General features: G+C 43.0%; 1 protein-coding gene across 1 annotated transcript in view; it reads left to right on the forward strand.

The window, feature by feature from the left end:
- The window catches only part of map3k22 (mitogen-activated protein kinase kinase kinase 22), a 41,836-nt gene extending 21,716 nt beyond the window's left edge, over positions 1 to 20,120 (forward strand). Inside the window, exons 5-18 of the mRNA XM_023266310.3 lie at positions 467 to 504; positions 4,202 to 4,301; positions 4,892 to 5,008; positions 5,266 to 5,380; positions 6,762 to 6,895; positions 8,613 to 8,686; positions 9,809 to 9,870; positions 11,313 to 11,384; positions 11,951 to 12,115; positions 13,474 to 13,622; positions 13,713 to 13,844; positions 14,873 to 15,002; positions 16,263 to 16,440; positions 18,002 to 20,120. Of these exons, the coding sequence (XP_023122078.1) occupies positions 467 to 504; positions 4,202 to 4,301; positions 4,892 to 5,008; positions 5,266 to 5,380; positions 6,762 to 6,895; positions 8,613 to 8,686; positions 9,809 to 9,870; positions 11,313 to 11,384; positions 11,951 to 12,115; positions 13,474 to 13,622; positions 13,713 to 13,844; positions 14,873 to 15,002; positions 16,263 to 16,440; positions 18,002 to 18,230 (1,695 nt within the window). The 3' untranslated portion in view covers positions 18,231 to 20,120. The remainder of the gene's footprint in view (positions 1 to 466; positions 505 to 4,201; positions 4,302 to 4,891; positions 5,009 to 5,265; positions 5,381 to 6,761; positions 6,896 to 8,612; positions 8,687 to 9,808; positions 9,871 to 11,312; positions 11,385 to 11,950; positions 12,116 to 13,473; positions 13,623 to 13,712; positions 13,845 to 14,872; positions 15,003 to 16,262; positions 16,441 to 18,001) is intronic.
- The last annotated feature ends 1,309 nt before the right edge of the window (positions 20,121 to 21,429 follow it).

The raw sequence follows: 21,429 nt of genomic DNA on the forward strand, positions 1-21,429 counted from the left end.
AAATCCTCTTAAAGCAGCAGTGTTTATGATGGGACATAAACAAACAGTGAGGAGCAGAGAGAGTTTCCGCTCACAGTGCTGCCTTTCCTCTGAGATTCGGGGTAAACCCCTACTTTTTACCCAATCTCCTGCACTGATATGATGACACTAGTTTATCACCATGACCTCATGCAGACTTGCAGGCTCCTCCAGATTCCTGCTCCCTTTGGTAATAGCTATGAATAGAACTTGCAGATTGTGTCATGCCATCCTCGCAGTCAGGTTGAAAGATAATGCTGCCTTTGTATTGCACAGCAAAAATCCGTCTAATGAAACACGTATCGTTATAATGCTGTTTGTCACCTAAAGTCGTTGTCCAGCTTATCGCTGTCATTTATTCGGCAGCCCAAATCCCACATACGAGCATGAATCATTTTAACTTTCCACTTCCATAACTCCCCTCTGTTGTTATTTTTCCTCTCAACAGGATTTAAGAGTCAAGCTGGAGCATGAGAGAGAAAAACGGTATGTTGGAAGCTCCGTATTGTTGTTTCTACTCCTCTGTCCAAGCCTTAACTCTTTACTTCGGATCTTTTTTTGTTATGCTTTGCCATGCCTGGGATTTTGTGTCTAGAGAAGGAAATCGCAGTTACATGCCAGAGTCGCATAAAGAGAGGGAAAATTCCTACTTTGACATTTAGCCGAGGCCTTGTTGTTTGAAACTCGGACGTCGGACCGGTTTGAAAGGGGGAAAAAAGTAGACAGAAGGCCAGAGAAAAGGAGGCCAGACCAAGTGTTTCAGCTCAGTGTCCAGTCTCCCAGACACACCCCGAATTAATGCTTCATCTTGTGCATTTTCTTGTGCTTTCCCTTCGTCCTACACATCCTTCACCCAGGAGACGTCTGTACTCCCTCACAGCTTGTGAGTTAGTCAAGAGGCTGAGCATGTTTACACAAAGTCTGTCTCCTCACAGCCTTACGAGCATTTTTCTCACTCAGGTGCCTTAAGGTTTGTTTATCGCATTGGAACACGAGTATAAATAACAGATCTTCTCAATGGAAGACACTTTATTTGGCCTTGCGCTTCATTTTATCTACAGCTCTGTTGTTCCATGTATGGATGCTCTGTGAGTCTCGCAAGTCTGGCTTTTAGCATCGCATCCTGGGAGAAGCTCATAGGCAGAGCTTCTTTGTCACCAAGAAATCCTCAAACAACTCCTTGCGGCGGAGGGGGACATGTTGTGTTTTGTTACAGTGTAGAAACACAGGAGGGAAGCTGACCAGAACCTACAAGAATAATTGCCTTGATTCATCAGAATATAGACCCAGGCAGGCGTTGGTTCAGTGATGCTGTGATTAGAAAGCCACTGGCTCACAGGAGCGAGTAAAAGAAGGAAAAGCAGCAGCAGGAGACGGTTTCACACTGGGCCTCTCCACTTTTTCTCAGCCCTAATTGGCTACTGCTGAGGAAGAGACAAGTGTTTCATGTTCCTGTCTCTCTGTGTTTCTGCCTCGGTCTTCTTCTTCTTCTTCATCGGGAGCCCCCTTCACACCACACCGCTCTGCTCGGAAAAGACAGACAACAGCTCACTTTGGAAGACGCCATTCATAGATTTGAGAGGCGACGCTTTTTATTATGCATTTTTCATCCACTGCGTCATTTCACACTCTCTCGTTTTCCTCGGTCTTCTCCTGTCGTGTTGCTAGTTATCTCCTCTCCATGTTGTGCAATGCCTGAGCTCTGACTGCTTCCACGTAGATTTATGGCCTGTTTTGGAAGTGGAGTTTATGAACATCGGCGGAGGTTAAATATTTATTTAAAGCGGCTGTAATCAATATTTCTTATCTTAACAGTGGATCAGGTATGTGAACAGGGTCACACGAGCAACACATCCACAAAGAATCATCACCGATCTGCATTTCCCAACAAAACGGCGTTTTTTTTTCAGCTCATTGTTTTGCTTTTCCAATCCACTTAACATTTTTGGCTCCTTCTCACCACTTACATTAGTTGGCAGCAGTTTTTGGCATGAAAAAAAGCTGTGATAATCTTATTGTATGCTTCATGCCCTGTCCAGAACAGCTGAATGGCAAATTTAGCAACCAGCTCATGACTATAATGGAGCATTTAGCAAGAAAAGACGCAAATATTTACCTCAGGAGGTGCCGTAGAACAAAAGGTGAGCTAGAAAGTGAGTGAATTCTACATTAACATTCATCGGGTGGCCATAAACATGCATCCAATTGAATGTCTGCCCCCATTTGTAAAAAGTCAGTGTTGTTTTTCAGCGTCGGCCAAACTCACATAAAATTGCATTCACTCAGTTAAAGCTGTTTTTGCAGCTTCTCACTCGATATGTGCTTTTGTGCAAATTTTCTCAGCTCAATAAGAAAGCAAAAGCTGCAATGAAATAGAAACCCCATAAAAAACTAATGAAAGGCAACTCAACCAGATTCCTTTTCAAGATCTGCAACAAAGAGGTCACATCATGCAACTGCTAACTTTGCTCATGTGGATAGTTATGGATAAGAAACAGAAAATTAAAACTCCCTTGAGATCTCATCGGCTTTCTGTCAAGGCAAACTTAATTGTACGATTACAGCCCCAAGCTGCAGAACCAGTGTAAATGTTACATCTGAGCAGCGTCCACAACACTAGAGTTACTACGAGTCCCTGAGTCAGGATAATCGTGTTGTCGATCCACAATGGAATCAAATTGGATGGTCTCTCTTTTTATTGGCAAACACCGAGGATTTGGGGCAGGAAATAGGAGCTGTAGAGTGTCTCTCTCTTCCTCTGGCTCTGCCTCAGGGTCTCCTGCCAGAGAGCGAAGGAACACAGCCAGACTTTTTTTTTATTCTGCGTGTATATAATTGCGATTTTGTCCATGAGAGAAAGAGAAAGCGTGGTGGGACGTGTGAAAGCATTCTTTCAGCAAATCTGTGCGTTTTTTAAAATTTTTTCTGCGACAGAGTGTGTGTGTCCACATGCTTGCACAGAGGAAGGAAAGCCATATCTTTTGGAGCAGAATCCTCGCATCCCCCCCCTCCACCTCCCGCTGCCTCTCACCCCTCCTCCACATCCCTCCAGCTCTTTATCACACACATCATCGGCGAATATAAACAGAGACGGGGAGCGTTTAGCCGCCGTGCCGCTGCTCTGCCTCTGATCTGCAGGCCTCCCTCTTCCCAGAATCTTCTCCTCAAATGAGGGAACCAGTGAGCGGTCATTAAGATAGGCAGAGCTTTGGCCTCAGATGAGGAAGTGATGGGATGAAAACAAGTCCTTTTATCAGGATACTATAAAGAGATAGTGGGCTGCAGATTCTTCAAAAGCAGAGGGGGGGGGGGGATAGATGGGAAAGAAACGCCAGAGAGAATCTCTTTTTCTCTTCTTTCCTCTATTTTCTCAGGCTGTCTCCTTTATTTTCCCTCTCGCGGTCTGTAAATATCTCCGCGTCTCTGTATCTTTCACTCTGTCACTCTTTAAAAGAGGAGGGAAAGACACACATCCTGCTGCTTTTGCTGCCGCTCCAGATTTTTTCCCCTTTCCTCTCAGGAAGTTTCCCATCTGCCTTTGTGCTGGCTTAGTGGAGAGGCCCAGTGGTGTTGAAACAGCGGCCGATGCACACACTGATTGGGAAGCACACTCATGCATGTAGAGTTTTACAAACACACATGCGTCCATATACACACTCGCTGCAACGCTCGCTGATAAGCTCGGACTCGGACGGACAGACAAAGCGTGCACGCTCGGCCGTGCACGTAGGCATACAGTAGATAAGCACTGACATACTCCACGTTTACATCGGTGGGGGGGGGGCTCACGCTTGTGCTTTCTGTTTTCATTGCATTGATTAATGTCCTGTTAGCATCTTGGTGGCTCGGCTCACTCCTCTCCTTGACCCGGCTGACCTGCCCATTTTTTCTGCTTGTTGCCATAGAAACGCTGTCAAAAAGTGCCTGAAAAATAAATTCTTACATCGCAATCCAACCCAAACACATTGTAAAACCAGAATAACCACAAAAGAAAGTCATCATATATTAACTTGACTTATTCTGCTGTTTCATATTATTATGATCATGCTGATAAAATTCTGACTGATAAACTAGAAACAGGTTACAAGAGAAAAGCTCACTTTGCCGGTGAAAATTGTAACTAGACACAACACAAACATTTTGTCTCCGACCTCTGACCCTGCTGGCGTGCTCCTTTTCCCAGAATCATCCCGTTTCAGAGGCCGCTGAAGATCAAGGAGCTGCTGCAGAAAGTGACTGAGGCCTTTGGTCAGCAGATGGACATGTTCTTTATGGAGAAAGAGGTGAGAGAACAACTAGTGGACACGTAGATCATCGATTTGCCATCTTTAGTTGCTGTTGCGAACGTCTGTAAGAGTGAGATTTTACTGAAGCATGTGTGCATAAACCTGAAAATATATCAAGAACTTGTCTTTTAAATTGTCTAGTATTTAAGTGAAACCTCGGACAGCATTAATGTATTTCTGCATATATTTATTTTTTAGTTTAATCTTTATTTAAACAGTTAGTCCCTTGATGTTACAGTGTTGTTTTTGAGGGAGACATGGTCAAGAAGGCAGTGTCATTAGAAAAAAATCACAATTGACCAACATGAGACGGAAGTAAAGCTTATGAAAACAACTAAAAGACTAAAGATATGTAAAATCAAGTCCAGCTCAGGAACAGTAATTACTCTTCACATTACCGTAAGTTCCGCATCTTTTGATCAGAGCTTCGAACTCTGGAGATTTCATGTGTAATGAAGGTTATTTCCTGAGAAGTTCAGAGCCAGTCCTGGGTGCCTTGTAGGGCTCCCTGCATGCATTTACATGCCGTCATTATGGAACAATAGCAAATGAAAGGTCACGTTCTGTATGTTTTCTTGTCCTTTCAGCTGCTGCTGCCCCTGAAGACTCAGGAGGACCTGGATCAGGCTGTGCTGACTCTGGGCTGCAGCTCCGGGACCAACGGGCTGCTCAGGATACTGCTAAAGACCCCCAAAAACAACCATGTGAGTCCCTGTTGCTGTTCACCAACATACCTGTTGTTGTAACCCTGACAAAACTGTAGCCATAGCGACCACGATAACGATCAGATAAAAGTTAGTCACCAGCAGGCGGTTCAGCTTTCTTTCAAAACCATGTGACATTTGAACAAGGCAGCCGCATCAGAGATAATCTTTACTGAAACCAGCTTCCTTCGCTGACATTGTGACGCAACTGGACCATGATGTAATGCCGTCCTTCTCTCCCCACTCTGCCTGTGCAGTACCTACAGGTGAACAGCAGGGACAAGCAGAGCGAGATGAGGTCATCGCGGTCACTGGGAGATCTGAAGGGCTCCTTGCTCAAGGGCTCGGAGAGGGTTCGCAAACACTCGACAGGTGAGCCAGAAAGGCTTTATGGAGATACTGCTGCGTAAAATTCCCACCAGTTTTTATGTCTGAGAGGAGGCAGGAATGCAAAAAAGCAGAGAGTTGCAACCAAACAGCTATAGGAATGTTAATGGAACGATGCTTTGGTCAGAATAGAAAATGCAAACCGGAGGTGAAAGCAGCCACCAAGTCAAAGCAAGGACGAGTTCTCTAATGCAATGCTAAAAGAGGAGATCATCATAAATCCATAGTTTGACATTGGAAGCTTTGTATTTAATGGACAGACATGAGTCTGGTTTCAATCTTCTCATCTAAGTCTGGGCAAGAAAACAAATAAGCCTATTTCCCAAAATGTCAAACTGTTGCTTTCACACAGATAAATGTCCTTTTCTTGTCATGTCACACTCCACACTTAGATAACACGCCACACTCCGGTTTCCTTGTCCCCCCTGGTTTGTTTGGTAACACAGTGTGAAGGTTTATTTTGCTGTGAGTCTCGCATGTCTGAAGCTTTTCACTTTCCTTGTATCTGGTCCGTCCAGAAAGGTCAGCGTTTCAGTCGTATGTCAACCTGACTCGGAGACACGATGCGGCGCTCGTTTCTGTGCCGCATTTGCATCTTTTGCTGCTTTATGACAGCCGTCGGTGCCAATCCAGCTCCATTAACGCCCGATCCGGTGCAATATAAATTGCATAGAATTACCCGTCCGCCTGCCAGCCACAAGTCAGAGAGGAGGGGAAGAGGCTGCGATGGAGGCGGAGGGAGTGGTGGCAGATGAGAGGTGACAGGAGAGCGGTCACAGTGTATGGTTGAGTGAAGATGTGATGCTAGCCTGGGTACCTCAATGACGTATAACAGCAGGGGGAGGACAGAGCGATGGGGAAAGGAGGCAGCAACTGTGAAGAAGAAGGAGTTTTAATTTCAGCTTTCACTCAAAAAAAAAAACCCAGACTGTTTACTTTGAACATTCCTATACATCTTGGCCATCTTTTTTTCTCCCCTCTCGGCTCATCCACTGATACTCAGCATCAGTAGGTCTTTCTACCGTGACAAGGACGAGTGCTCAGACGCCGCTGCAGCTCAGCCAGGGGTAGCATTTGTCACACTAATTGAGGTTAGAGGTGGCGGCGGTGTGGTTTAGTAAATCATTTCTCGTAAGTCGTGGCACTGTTGAACTTGTACCCATGAATAACACAGCGACGCCGTTCTCTCCCCTCTGCCCCCTCGTTTTCATCTCTTCATCATCCCTCCCTGCATTCCCTCTCACCTTTACTACTCAATTTCTGCCCCCTTTACCGCCTTGTCTGCTTCGTTCTCCCGCTCCTTTCTTTTGCTTGCCTATTCCTGCTCTTCTTTGCTTCACTTTTGCTCAAACTGCCACTTTCCCAGGTTCGCTCCACACAGGTCGGACGTCTCCACCTCCAGGCAGCGTTCCAGAGGAGCAGCAGCAAATCGCCCGCCAGGGTTCCTACACCAGCATCCACAGCGAAGGGGAGTTCATCCCAGAAACCCCGGATCAGAATGTAAGAGCTCATCTATAGTGTAAATGCTGCATATACAGCTTTGGAAAAAATATTAAACCACTGTGACCACTGTTTCCGACCTCTTCTTCTGTGGTTCTTGGTGGAGTCAGACTATGTTTTCTTGTTAGGGTTGTAATGTAAAGCTCTTTTTATGGTTTCACTGTCAGCAATGATTTCTATTACTGTATAACTATTTTTGTAATTCTCTTCCATTAGACATGGTTGAGCTATAATTTCATTTGGATTATCTGTTGACTTTACAGATGCAGTTTAAGCACAAAGTTGTGGTGACAAAAAATGTTTTTGGCCACTTTGTGAGTTTTTGAAAATTTTACAGTTCCGGTACATCATATTTTGAACATAATTTATAGTATGAATTTAAATAATTTAAGGCTTTTCAGTGCACAGACGATGCTGTAATTATCATAACCTATAACAATAATCATATAAAGAATTAACAAAAAACATAAGGAGAATAAGAACACATCTCATTAATTTCGAGAAACAAACTGAAGTGAATCCCTCTGCCCTTTTGTCCTCACATCGTTAAACTCACAGTAGCACAAACTGCATTGCTTCAGTCTTTTATCCACTTTTAAATAGATCAGAAGGAAAGATAAGAAACTGTTGTGAATGACAACTTGTGTGGTTTTGGCTAGCAATTAACACATATATTACAGTTTAAAAACCAACCCCATTCTTGTGCAAGGTTCTAGGTGAACATTGCTGTAGGTGCGTTCATGTAAAATCTCAATTTAATCAATGTTTTTACTGTATATACTGAATGGAAACCTACAGTATCCACATTGGATGGTTATATAAACATACCATATCTTTAGAAATCCTACACAGTGATGATTTATTAACTTTTTAATTACTACTTTAAGACATTTTGGCTTAAAGGCTTAAAAACTCTAGTTTACAGCATATAGGTTTACAGCATATAGGATTGTCAACTTTGTGTTAAAAGATTTTAGTACAACAGAGATCAGGATTCTGTTGGAAGTAATACCACTTTGTTTTATAGAGACTTTGTTCCTTGTCCATTATTTTTCACTATGATATCTCAAACGTATTATTCTTGCCGTAGTAGCCTTTGGCTATGTGTGCATCCTTTATTTGACTGTTAGGTATTGTTTTTCAGTCTGAGCTGTTCAGTATCAGCATCATGAAGCTGTTTAAAGGTTTTTAATCCAGCAGCCAAACAAGATAATTTAGTTGGACTTGGTTTTAACAGAACATCCTGTAGATCTGAAGTCCGCTGACTAGGAAGCTCACAGAAGAATGGTTCTGTTCAATAGAGACACAATTGAAATGTGTTTTTATTGTGCAGATTGTAACAGAAAGAAAAAGCTGTCAGTGGCCACAGTATAAAATAATTTACCACATCTTATCATGCATTCCAAATCAGGCTCATTTTGTTCTCCAGTTAAAAATGATGCACCTTCTTTCATTATTACTAGTAGAATTACCAGCAATAGCGGTGTTTTACGAGGCTGTATAGGTTTCTGTTCATAAAAAATGTAATATAGCTGCATATAACATTTATGTGCAGATTTTGAAGACAGCTGTCTAACACCTACAGTACCCATGTCTCTCACATTCTTATGTTGCACTGCAGTAATACACATTACTCCGTCTGCACGGCTTGATATTCTCCCCCACATGATTGCATGCTCTGTGACCCTCCATCCCCCTGTGTTATTATGTCCGTCAGATGCTGGATCCCTTCGGGAGCGCGGACAACTCGCTGTCGAGCAGCTGTCAATCAATAGATCAAGCACTGGACAGGTGAGTCACGATGCAGCGTGTGATTTATGGCCCTCGTCTGCGTGGGTTTATTTTTTTATAATGTACACAATTATATTGCAAACTGGCATTCAGACATACAGAGATGTGAGATTAGCATTGCATTGCAGAGCAGAGCAGTTGTGCCTGTTAACACACTTGAGTGTGAGTATGCATGTTGTAAACACAATCAGAAGCAACCAGTCAAGTTTGCAAATGTTGTTAAAGGCCACTGTAGGTCCCTGACCCTTCCTGAGCTGCCTGTGTTGAAAAATGTTTAATTTAAAAAAAAAAAGGGAATCAGGTCATTTTTTTTTGCTGTTGCCATGGCGACAGAACTCTTATCTGGACGCCTGGATTCCTCCGTTATCATGAGAAAAGAGAGAGAGAGACTGAGTGGGAGATGTGAAAGAGTGAGCAAGAACATGCTGGATGAGAGGGAAAAATTGTGCCAGAAAAACGAGAAATGGCGAGAGAGTGGAGTGGAAAAAGTGGCTGAAGAGTGAGAAGAATGAATTTGATTCAAAGGGGGGAAATAAAAGTGAGCAAGAGAGAGAGAGAGAGAGAGTAGGACGGAAATGGTTCTACCTGCACGAGGCTTATCTGGGCTCCAGGCTGCAGAACAATGGCAGGAAACGAGTGCATGGAACTTTTCCCTGCGAACGGGCATGCGTGCCCCTTATCCAGGGTCTCGTGGCCTCGCGCCTCCCTGCGGTCAACAGACACGTCACTCTCTGTCGGGTCGTAGGGAGGCAGAGGGCGGGAGGGTTGAGGGTTGGATGCACATAAACACATTTCATGATATGCACTTAATTCTGCTAACTGTTTAGCAACACAGCAAACTTCACTTTCACTGAGAGGTCCTCAACTTCCAGCTTATCTTTCCTCATTCAGTGCATTGTTGTTTAACATCAATTGTGACTGACAGAATAGTAGCTTGAATGCAAAAGTCATTATGAAGGCATTTTATGCTGCTTTACAGTCAAGCCTATTCTGAAGTTTGAGGCCAGCAGCTGTAGCCAGACTCTGTTTGAAGATAAGGGGGTGAATTACTGACTGAAATAGCAAATCAACTTTTTTTTTTACCCTCTCCCCCCCCCTCCCCCTGTTCTCTTGTTATTTCAGCCCTCCTTTCTCACAGAACAACCGCGACAATAATTACCTGAACCTCAACTATGAATACAAAGGTAAGAGAGGACAAATCTGCAGCAGTCTCTCTCCTGTTCTAAAAATGCTTCTTGGCTGTTGAGTTCAGCTCAAACACTACAGAAAAGATAAAGACAGTTATTGGAAACGCTTTGTCTGTTCTTACTTTTTTTTCCTGTGGTAATTATAGCCACACTTTCAGTTTTATAGGGAAAAGAACCAAAGCTCTATAAAAATGTTCCCTCATTGCAAACGCCCTGTAGAGATTACTAATGAGGGCGCAGATTATATGATTTAAGGGGTTTTATCTGTGAGTATAAACTTTGGTTATGGAGAGGATATCTTGGTTGAGTTTCTTGTGTATCATGAGGTGGTGAGCGATGGTATCATAACTCCTCCTGTGTTATCTTCCACACACTCTCCTTTTTTTAACCTTTTGTCTCCCTCATCCCATCTCCCCTCTTCAGCTGCCTTTTTTCCAACTCCAGTTTTAAGCAGACATCACTATCCTTGCCTCTTGATGCCCCCCTGCTCGTCTGTTCCTCGTCCCTCGGGTCCCAGTCTGTCCCCTTTTCTTCAGAAGGCAGATCAAATAGAGTGGGATGACAGATAACGCCGCACTAACCCCAGTGAACAGCCACGGCAGCTCTCTCAATCTGCCCGTTTCTTTTTCTCTCTCTCGCACACCAGCCCCAATGCTGTAAATTAAAAAGGGGAGTGCTGCACATTGTGTGTGCACTGACTGGGAGCCTCGTATAGCTGCAGCAGCGCTCCAAAACACTGGCCCGGGCACACACACACACACACACACACGCACACACACTCACACACACACACACACACACACACTCACACACACACACACACACACACACACACACATACTTCCACGCTCCCAGATGTAAAGCTGTGTGGCCCTTCCTGCTGAGGGCTACAGTATTTGTTTACCATTCCCTGTGAGTAGATTTTTCCTCTCCATCCCGCGCTGCCAAACACAAAAAATAACTCTCCGTCTCCATGGGATACAGCCGCAAAAACAGCGTGAGGGGAGGCAGTCATCTGACAGAACAGCTGCTTTCAATTGCGAGTGGCTCCGACTGTTCTGAGAGAGAGCGAGTGTCAGCGCTCGCATACGTCAGCGGTGCTCCCCACCTGCCTTCAGTTACTGCTCCACTGTGCTCAGATGAGCTGCTGCTCTTCCATTCAACCGCTTTTGAACTCAACTTTGATTCGGAGATCAGCAGCTGAAATGTGAACTTCTTTTACCCCCCCGTCAAGCATCAATGTGTTTGTTCACAGGAGCGTCCCACTACTTCCAAGCAATTAAACCTGCACGAATAAACTTGAGAAGTGAACACACACATGGATGTAACTTGAGAGTCACTGTGTGTCTGTATGAGTGCAGACTTCAGGTGTAAAATGAGACTAATTGTTGAGGTTTAAATTGCTTCCTCGCTGACTGTCATTGCTCCCTTTTTTTTAGGTCGCCATGGGAAAGGAGGGACTTTCCCACGCCAGTTCCAGTTGCCCAATCGCAGCAAGGATTACGGAGACCGTAAGAAACCAGCTTTGCTAGAGCAATAATAACAACACTGTTCTTGAACAGATTAAACAGATATGTTACTATGTCTACAGCACAACACACACACCATCATCAGACATTACCCTCTGGTTAATTTCACATTCTTCACAGTGCCTCCTCGTCACATTTCTAGCATTTTTTCATTTCCTCATGAAATATTTTGGAGCATTGTTGACTGCTTTTTGCACCTTTTGTGGATTTAGGACACGAAGTGCTGGCTTGCTGTTCCAGGCAGCTGCTAGTAATTGCTTACTCAGAGGCTAACCTTGGCTAGCAATGATTTACGTTTCCCTGCGGTGAACCCGAACTTGTATAAAAACACAGCGCCCCGCTTCCTGTCTGAAGGGAAGTGGGACGGAATGGCGAGAGGCACTCTGCTCTGGCTGGCCCTAAGTCTTGGCCGAGAGCTCGCTTTATGCGCAACATCTGTAAAAGCATCTGCGTGAAAACAGATTCACAATGCAAACGAAAGATGCTGTGGCCTCAAGTCCTGACAGTCATCAATGTGTCTGCTTCTTCATATATATATGTGTCTTCAGGTCGCAGGACGCTTCCGCGGAGCTTCATGCCGCAGGAGAACCTTTTTCAGCTGGTTCCCTCCAGTCGCACACGCAGTTACAATGGAGACAGTACGCTGCAGTACAGCGACCTGCGCTCACTGGGCCGACCTGCCGATAAAAGCTGCCAGCGGGGTACAGCCAAGTGTAAGTAGTTCACGTAAAGTCTTCAAAAGAGACAAAACACTGAACGGAAAACCTAAAAAACACATAAATGCTGCAAAACAGTCATCATTCCTGGACGATATTTGGAGATCAATGTTCCATTTGTGCGGTTCTTCATTCATAATGCACAGATAAATGCAGAAAATTAAGATTTTTTATTAAAACCAGGACATGTCGTCTGTAGCAAAGATGTAGACTATTTGCTTGATTAATCGTTTAATTTTTGAAATGTAAAGAAGCAATAGACCAAAAAAACTCTTCAGATTGTTATATTTCTCTGATTAATAATCCAAGAAAGGTATTAGTTTACAGTGATAATAAATAAAAGCAGCAAATCCTCACAGTTGAGAAGCTGGAATTGGAAACATGTTGCTTGAAAAATAACTGAAACGACGCATCAGATACTAAAATAGTTGCCAAATAATTATCTGTTGATGAACTCATCGATTCAGCTCAGGAAAAGCTCTTGCCTGGGAACTCTTTCAGGGACAAATATCCTCAGTTCAAGGTAAAATTACACACAGCTCATGCTGTGAGCAAGCCAGATGGATTTACAAACTGATCCTAAGTAAAGAATTTGTGAGGGGGGCGTTTTATTGTGACGAAATTGTTTAAGTAGGCAAAAATCAGCAACAGTGGAGACACAAGATCTGGTTTGGCATAATGGAGATACAAGGAAAAGACAATCTGTTATGACTGTGACACATGTTTGAATTCTTAGCTGTAGGTAGTACGAGAGAGTAGACGTGATGTACAGTAATACTGTGTGTGACAGAATTTCCCTCTCATCATCCAGATTGTGTCGTGTCACAGCCTCACTGATCACATCTGCCCCCATTCAGTTTATACGTGCTGTTTGCCCAGAAACTGTCTTTGTCATGATACCAAAGTCCGGCTCAGCAGTCTGTGGTCGACGTATCAGCCTCTGGTGTCTCTCTCACCCACACACGGCAGTCTAACCCAGCCGCAAAGAAGCTGGCTAATTCCAAAACAAAGTCTCAGAGTCTGGGCCTGAGAAGATGAGAGCTGTTGAGATGATCTTTGTAGGTTTTGACAACTCTGTGTCGGCGGGTTGCGGTTCGGCCGCGATATCTGGGGTTTCCCCCGATCTGAGAGGGTCTGCAGGGGGAGTTATTTAACAAGCTGCGGTGGATTTAACGTCTGGTCTCGTTGAAGTTACTGCATGAGTTACAGTCGGCCCTGCGGTGGATTTTGACACATGCCTCGGCATTAGCGTGCACTCGAGTCTGTATTTCATAGTGGAGCTGTCTGTCTCTGGGGACTTTGTAACAGAATTAATTACTAGTGGGTTTTCATCATCTGGTGTTTTGTTTCTGCAGCACCGCGGGCGCCAGTCAACTGGCGACAGGGAAAGCTCCTGGGGCGAGGGGCGTTCGGAGAGGTCTACCTCTGCTACGATGCCGACACGGGCCGCGAGCTGGCCGCCAAGCAGGTGCCCTTTGATCCCGACTGTCACGAAACCAGCAAGGTGAGAGGAAAAACCTCACATCTGTTTGGAGTAAGTGATTTTATGATTAAAAGGTGATGACGTCCTGATTTGACTTTCTTCTCTCTGCAGGAAGTGAACGCTCTGGAGTGTGAGATTCAGCTGCTCAAGAATCTGCGTCATGAGAGGATTGTTCAGTACTACGGCTGTCTTCGGGACCTCGAGCAGAAAAAACTCACCATTTTTGTCGAGTTCATGCCCGGGGTGCGTATTGGAGTGTATTTAGTTTTTAATAAGTCACACTGATGTATGACACTGAGACAGCAGTCCTTAAAGTTTGATTGACTCGCAATAACAACTAATGCTGTTTGAGTGGCCATAAAGATAGGTACACGCAGACGTTTTAAAACCAACATCAAATTAAAGCCTTACTGGCCACATCTGCTAGAAAACTATTTTGAAATGTCACCAGCTGTCAACAAACATGTCCTCAGTGGTTGATGTCAGCAGAACAGCCCATTTTATGAGATCATTTTCTCACTAAATGAGCGCCTTAATGAGCGACTGTCGCCTGCGGACCCCTATCCCCGAGCCTGTTTTTAATATTTCCTGAGCTATTTTTTATTTCTCTGCGCCGCTGAGTGTCTTAGTCACACATTGTCTGGAAATTGGAAATGTTTATGTTTCACTGGAGCTGGCAGAAACAAGAGGGGAGGTGACAGAGCCAAGTTTTTTTGTGTGACTGCGCGGCACGACTGCACTGCTGTGGCTGACCGATAACACTTTAGTGGCCCGAGGGAAGGAGGGGGCCAAGTGTCCCTCCGAGAAAACCAGAGAGCTGCTTAGGTGTCTCGCTGACAGCTGAAGTCACGGAGGGAGAAGTTTTGTTTTCAAGTCCAAAAAGTGCGTCACAGGTGTTACTGGATCAGGCCTTTTTGCTCCTGCGAGGAACTGAAAACAGGAAATGAAAGGAAATGCAGCTCACTGAAGCAGTTCGGGCAGGATTCTTTCAGCACGTTGCATGGTTATGCACTCGGGTTTCGTGCATAAAAATTGGCTTGAATGCTGCTTTTTTAAAAGCAAAGACAAAATTACTCCACTTTAGCTGGAACGTTCATATTTGTTACATCAGACACTTAACCACAAAATCATCCACATTACACCAAAGCAGGTCTTCTATGATTTTATACATCTGTGTCAGTAGTACAGAAAGAGTGTTTTTTCTAACATTTCTGAGTTCCACACATTCACTCACTGGCTTTTGTTCTCTCTCGCTCTCATTCTGTCTCCAGGGCTCTATAAAAGACCAGTTAAAAGCCTATGGGGCCCTGACAGAGAAGGTGACAAGAAGATACACCAGACAAATCCTCCAAGGAGTGTCCTACCTTCACAGCAACATGATTGTACACAGAGACATCAAAGGCAAGTGAAACTGCAGCATAGCAAAGGTCAGGGTAGGATTTTAATTGGATTTGTAACCGATGAACACCCACACTTGAAAGGCATTCTCTGTGGTTCCTATTGCAGCAACTGTTGCTGGAGAAAACTACAGATCCATTCATCTTATTCTGGTTGACATTTCCGCATTTGGTTATTCACCATTTACAGAATGAGCCTGGAAAAATGTGCTATTTTGAACTCCCCCCTTTGAGATATATTAGGCTTCACGCTGGTGAAATTGGCCAGTCTAAAAATGTTCAACACCGGACGGAAAGGCTTTAGTTTGACTGCCCGCAGCTCTGGGAGTCGCTGTTTCATTAAGCCACGGCCAAGGAAGAGGGAAATATACCGTCTGGAGGGGAAAAAAGATAGTAGGTCTCTCAGGACACAGGCTGCCTCTATGAGAGCGTATGTGGGTGGGATTTTCCACTTAGAAATGCTCCTGGTGTGTAATATACGGTGTGTGCTCATCTCACCACACAAGAGTTCTTCTTTATGCAGCAAAAGAGATGTCAGCACTTGCGGTTTTTGAATAGAGCTCGGCATTGCAGTCAGGACATTAGATCAGTTGGAAGTTTCTGTGAATTTAATGTTCCAAAGAAATCCTAAACACGTGACGCTGCATACAGCAAATGTGCAGGCGACGGAAACAGGTTGGAGAAATGAGGCAGTAAAGAGTAAAGGTTACAGTTTTAGCCTCTCAATCTCGTCTTTGCAGGCGTCCAGTCTCTCAGTGGGTGTGGAGGCTGAGTGGCAAGCGGCGCACATTAGTCACTGATCAAACAAGCGGCGTGCCTGAAATGGGATAGACACAACGACATGTCGGAAAATTACTAAGACAGGAGGAGAAAGGGTGTTGAGCTTCGATCCGTTCCAGGAGATGCTTTATTCAGTATTTGATTTTCTGATTTGCGTAAACCAATGAGGTGTTTCCCCACACTGTGAGAAAAGCCAAAGAAAAATAAGCTCCAGTGTTTGTAGAGTCGAGTGAGTGTAGTATTTATACAAAGACTGTTAAAAGATATACCCTCTGTGAGTATTCCATCACCTCAGACTTGTGAAGACAGAGAAAAATGTACCTTTCCCCTATAAGTTGTTCAGTCAGTTGAATTGCTGGCACAGGCACTTTTTTTTTGTTTTTTACCACAGCATTAAATGAACCTCCAGTATCCCTGACAGAATATTGACAGTTCTCAGGAGACTCTTGAATAACTCTGAGCTCATTTTGTTTCGTTCCACCAGGTGCTAACATCCTGAGAGACTCCTCGGGGAACGTGAAGCTGGGAGACTTTGGAGCCAGCAAACGTATCCAGACCATCTGCATGTCTGGTACAGGAATCAAGTCTGTCACTGGCACCCCCTACTGGATGAGCCCCGAAGTCATCAACGGGGAGGGTTACGGCCGGAAAGCTGATGTATGGTAAGGACACGATCAGATGGAGCCGTAATGAGGCCCGAAGGGGACATTTGGGCTGTTGCAGCACAAAAATACACTGTCGCAGTAAAAGCAATAACATGACCTCAACAGATTGGAGTAAAGTTATAAATTTTTATGTAAACAGTTTTGGTGGTATGTGCTGTGTGCTCACAAATACTGGTGACACTAAAGAGCACGGTGTTGTGACTGAATTTGTGCCACAAAACAGAAATATTAACTCAGAATTTTAAATACAGCACAGGGGCTAATAAATCAAATGAGCATGTGAATTATAATAACAGTTTAACAGCAATAAACACATATATTAAGCATGTAATGTTAGATTTAAGGTGGCATAACCATAAAACGTTACCACTATATAAAACTGGACTGTAATACTGTAAAAAAGTCGCATAAATGTGATCATGTAATATACAGACATGTGACAAATTAAAGGAAAAAGTTGAAAAAATTAGTGGAAACAGGGAGTGCAGGTTTGTCTGTACAGCTACACTGCATGATATAATTAAACAGTTAACATCCAATCATGTTCTGGGGCAAAAATACAAATACTGTGCAGGCCCAGTTGAATTCTGTTTTTTAAAATGGGAAAAGGACAATGATAGAGCCTGACAGATACTGGCTTTTTAGACAAAGAATTGGTGCAAAAACACAGAAAAAAAGAGAGTAAAAACTTCTGATATTGATACAATATTATTTTTCATGTATCCATATGTAAGTTAGAGTCATTTTGAGATGAGTGATCCAGCAAACTATTGTGCAACTTACTGTAAAGACACCACTTGACTCCAAGCTACCATCTGTTCAGTTGTGATTCATACTCTGCTACATGTGCTGCAAACAGCGCTGTGAGTATTCCAAAGAATGGAGTCAGAACTGCCCTGTTTAACTATGTAATGACACTGTTTCTAAATTCTATAAAGCAGTCTGGAAACATGGGTTCTAAATCAATGAATACAATGTTAACTGTTTTGGCATTGTTTACTCAGCCCTGGAGACAGCTCAGTTCAACAAGTACAAGGTAGTAAAACTTGTGACAGCAGCCAAATATATATGCCAACCACCAAAACATGATAACTGATATTTGTGTTGCAAAACAACCATTTGTGTAGATTTTAACATCAGATTTTTGTGAGATTTGACAGTTTCAAAGCAGTTTTGAACCTTTGCTACAGCTATGAAAAGGCTACTTGAAAATAATATATCTATTGATGGATTATTTTTTAGTCTTTTTCATCATTGCATTTATTTTAAACATCAGCAACAAAAAATACATTTAAAAGCTCTTATACCTTCATTCTAACCCTTATTATTAAGATCTGAAGCCCCCAAAGATGTAGTGTTATTCAAATCTGAAGCATTCTGGTTGAAAACGTGAGGATAAAGTATAAAAAAAAATGAGTTTGTTTTATTTTGAGCAAGTATTAAGGGTTTGACACTTTGCATTGAACTGCAATATGTTTAACACTGTCTGTAAAACAAATATATTGTACTGCATTGAATGTAACATGTAATTATAACTGCTGCTGTGTTTTTTCTTCAGGAGTGTTGCCTGCACTGTTGTCGAGATGTTGACCCAGAAACCTCCGTGGGCCGAGTACGAGGCCATGGCAGCCATTTTCAAGATCGCCACCCAGCCTACGAAGCCAATGCTTCCAGAGGGCGTGTCCGATGCGTGCAGGGACTTCTTGAGGCAGGTGTTTGTGGAGGAGAAGTGGCGGCCCACCGCAGACGTTCTGCTCAGCCACCCGTTCGTCCAGGGCAGCTTCTGAGGCCCGTGGACCCCCTCTTCCCCTTCCCTGCCTGCGAGGTCTCCGTGGCCGCGGCGCCTCCCCTGCTCTCCGGCCCGCCCCGTCCCCAGGGCCCCCCGCCCCCCTCGCCACCCGGCTCCAGGGCTCAGCACCACTCCGACTTCCCGCCCTGTCATCTATCACCAGTGTCTGCCTTGTCAGGACCCCTGCATCTCTCGACAACTAGCTCAACCCGGACTATTCCCCGAGAGGCCAGGCTGACTGCTGTCACACCTCCAGAGTCCTCCGAGGCATCGCAATGTGTTCCTTCAGGAGCGGACTGACAAGAAGGCACTTAGCAGTCTCAGGAGCTCGCGACTCCTGTCCTTTAACAAGAGCAGGAAAAGTGACCCAAGCCAGAGTGAAGTGAAGCTTTCTGGGTCTCACTTTACACCTATTTACTGCCACAGAACAGTGTCTCTGGACTGAGTAGACATGGCGACCGGTGACACTGGTCACACCTGATAGTACTGTAAGTCACTCGTCGGCCTAAGATAGCTGTGAGTGGAAATAAGATGGTAAAATATTTTTATACAACACATTCAAAGTCATCCGAGCAGATGAGATTTCTATTGCCATCCTGGAACAAAAATGGAAAATGTATTTTCGTCAACGCCTTACAATAAGACTTTGTAAGTCAGAATGTCTTTTTTACCATCTTAGAGGGTTGCCATCGCCCTGCTTTCACAGCACTCACAACCCCATCTAGAAGGACTGTCAACGTTGCACTTTTGATATCATGCATTGAAACTTTTCCGACATGCAGGATAATCAACCGAGGAGATATTTTTCTATTTGATAAATTTTTTTTTTTTATAATTTCATACTGAGTTGCAATGTAAAGAAAAAAGAACCAAACTTTTGCATTAGTGTGCAATGTCTCTTAAGCAATACCAACACTACCGTTGGACTCGAGAACATTCATTCCATCTTCCCATGCAATGAGCCTTGTTCCATTCAGAAGTGGCCAAAGACAAGTTGCAGAAACAGAAATTTTAGGCTACATTAATACACAGTATTTGTAATTGTTGGACTTTTTTTTGTCACCTCAGAGCCCTGTAGCCTTTTCTGTATTATGGCAGCTTTGTGCACAGTAGACTGCACAGACCAAATCACATGCATTGTATTGCTATAAAGCGAATTTAGATCGAAGGACGCGTCTTGTTTATGTTTCTGTTGTAACTTCTATATGAATCCATTCACCCCATGCCTTTATTTAGCTTTCCACACCATTCGAATGGGTCACTTTATGACTTGACGGCACACCTCGCTCTGAGATGAAGCTTAATGTTACAAGTCGCCAAAAAGTGTCGAGTTGGAGAGACGGAGCTAAATGCTGTATTCTTTAAAGCGGAGACGAGATGAAACTTTAACTGGGGGGATTGATGTCAGAGGTGTAGTGGCTAGCTGTAATACAGTGGCACTAAAGGAACGATCAAATCTATTTGACCCTTGTCAGTGCCTTATCTGCTTGTAAACACAAACGTTCACTGCCAAAGCGTAGAGCTTCCTAGTAAAAGGCGAGCAGCTGTTTAGTAGAGAGCACACACAGGATTTGCTGAAGTTCTTTTATATGGAAAAAAAAGATTTTACTGTAAATACATATTGTTCTGCACTTTTGTATGAAATTTCTTTTACATTATATACAAATCTATTTGATGAAATAGCTACGTTATACAGTAGATTGTACTGTGATTTAGACAGGACTATGTATGATTGTCTCTTTGAAAGCTGGCAGGCAGTATGAAAAGGTTGGGAGGCTTTCGATTGGGACAGTTTGTTTTGTCTTAATGACAAAGCCTTGAAACATGAAATGTATCAAGTCATCGATCTTTTGTACATTTAACTTAATAAATCAAAGGTCTAAGACTATTTTCCTGTGTGATTTTTGTCTGTTTTTTTGCAAAGTCAAACTGAAGCGTGTTATGAAAACTATCTATTTTATTCTCGCCACAGTTTTATTCGCTTGGGCCACATATTTTATAGTAAAGGTGTACCTGGGGTTTCCTAACAGATAAATAAGCTTAAGGCTGGAAGCAAATACAAAGCCGTAGAATATGAGATGTACAGGTTTGTAGCACGTCGAAATTGATTTCAAACGTCATTCTACTCGTTTTCAAACCTTAAGGTCTCGAGTTTCTTTTTAATTTTGCGTGATTTTCTGTTTTGTCTTTATGGTATTGTGGCATGTCTTAAACAGATCAATAAATATCAATCTTAAATTTGCATTAAGTGGTTATGCATGATCTGAGCAGTAGATCCTTGATTAGAGACTCGTTGCTGCTTGTCATTGCGCTGCTGTTTCTCATGCATTTCCTAATGCAAAAATTCCTGAAAATACATCCTAACCCTACTACTACTACTACTACTACTACTACTACTACTACTACTACTAATAATAATAATAATAATAATAATAATAATAATAATAAATAATAATAAACATGTATAATTTGATGTTAATTTCTAATCAACACTATATGCTGATTTTAATGTACAATGTCTACTGTGAAACTTAAGGTAAGGCTATATGCTTACACTATTATTATTATCATTATCTAAATTATATTTTTTTTTATTATTTGTTTGACCCTGATGAGATTTGATACATTGTTCCTTTAGTTTGGATCAACTGGTAACACAAAAACTAGTGTACAGGTGATTTATCATGTGTTTGTGTGTGGATGTGTGCAGCTCTATTCAATATCTATAATTACGTTGATATTAATTTATTTGACCTGAGTGGGTTGGGTTTATCATGAGTGGGATTTTAATCAGAAAATCATAAACTAACGGGGGGATGAAATTAAATGTCAACCCACTGTTTTTCTCCATTTTTCCTGAAAGCTCATCAGAGGCCAAACAAGTTCACAAGCAACTTTTCTGCCCTACGGCAAGCCTGAGGGGACATACCATCTCTAACACAGAAAGCAAAGGGATAATAAACATTAAAACATAGACTGCATTAGAAAAAATACACGTGTAACGCACAATTATTCTAACAACACACGAAAAAATAAAAATACATAAATTCAACCCCGATTGAATTACAAGACAAATTAATATGCGACACTGAACCATCACCAAATATTTATACACACACATATATATATATAACACACATATAGTGTCATGTGCAAAATAAAAGCATATAAAGTTACTAAAAGGGCAGCAGCAAAAT

The sequence above is a fragment of the Amphiprion ocellaris genome, chromosome 22 (genome assembly GCF_022539595.1).
Source record: "Amphiprion ocellaris isolate individual 3 ecotype Okinawa chromosome 22, ASM2253959v1, whole genome shotgun sequence".
Classification (NCBI taxonomy): Eukaryota; Metazoa; Chordata; class Actinopteri; family Pomacentridae; genus Amphiprion; species Amphiprion ocellaris.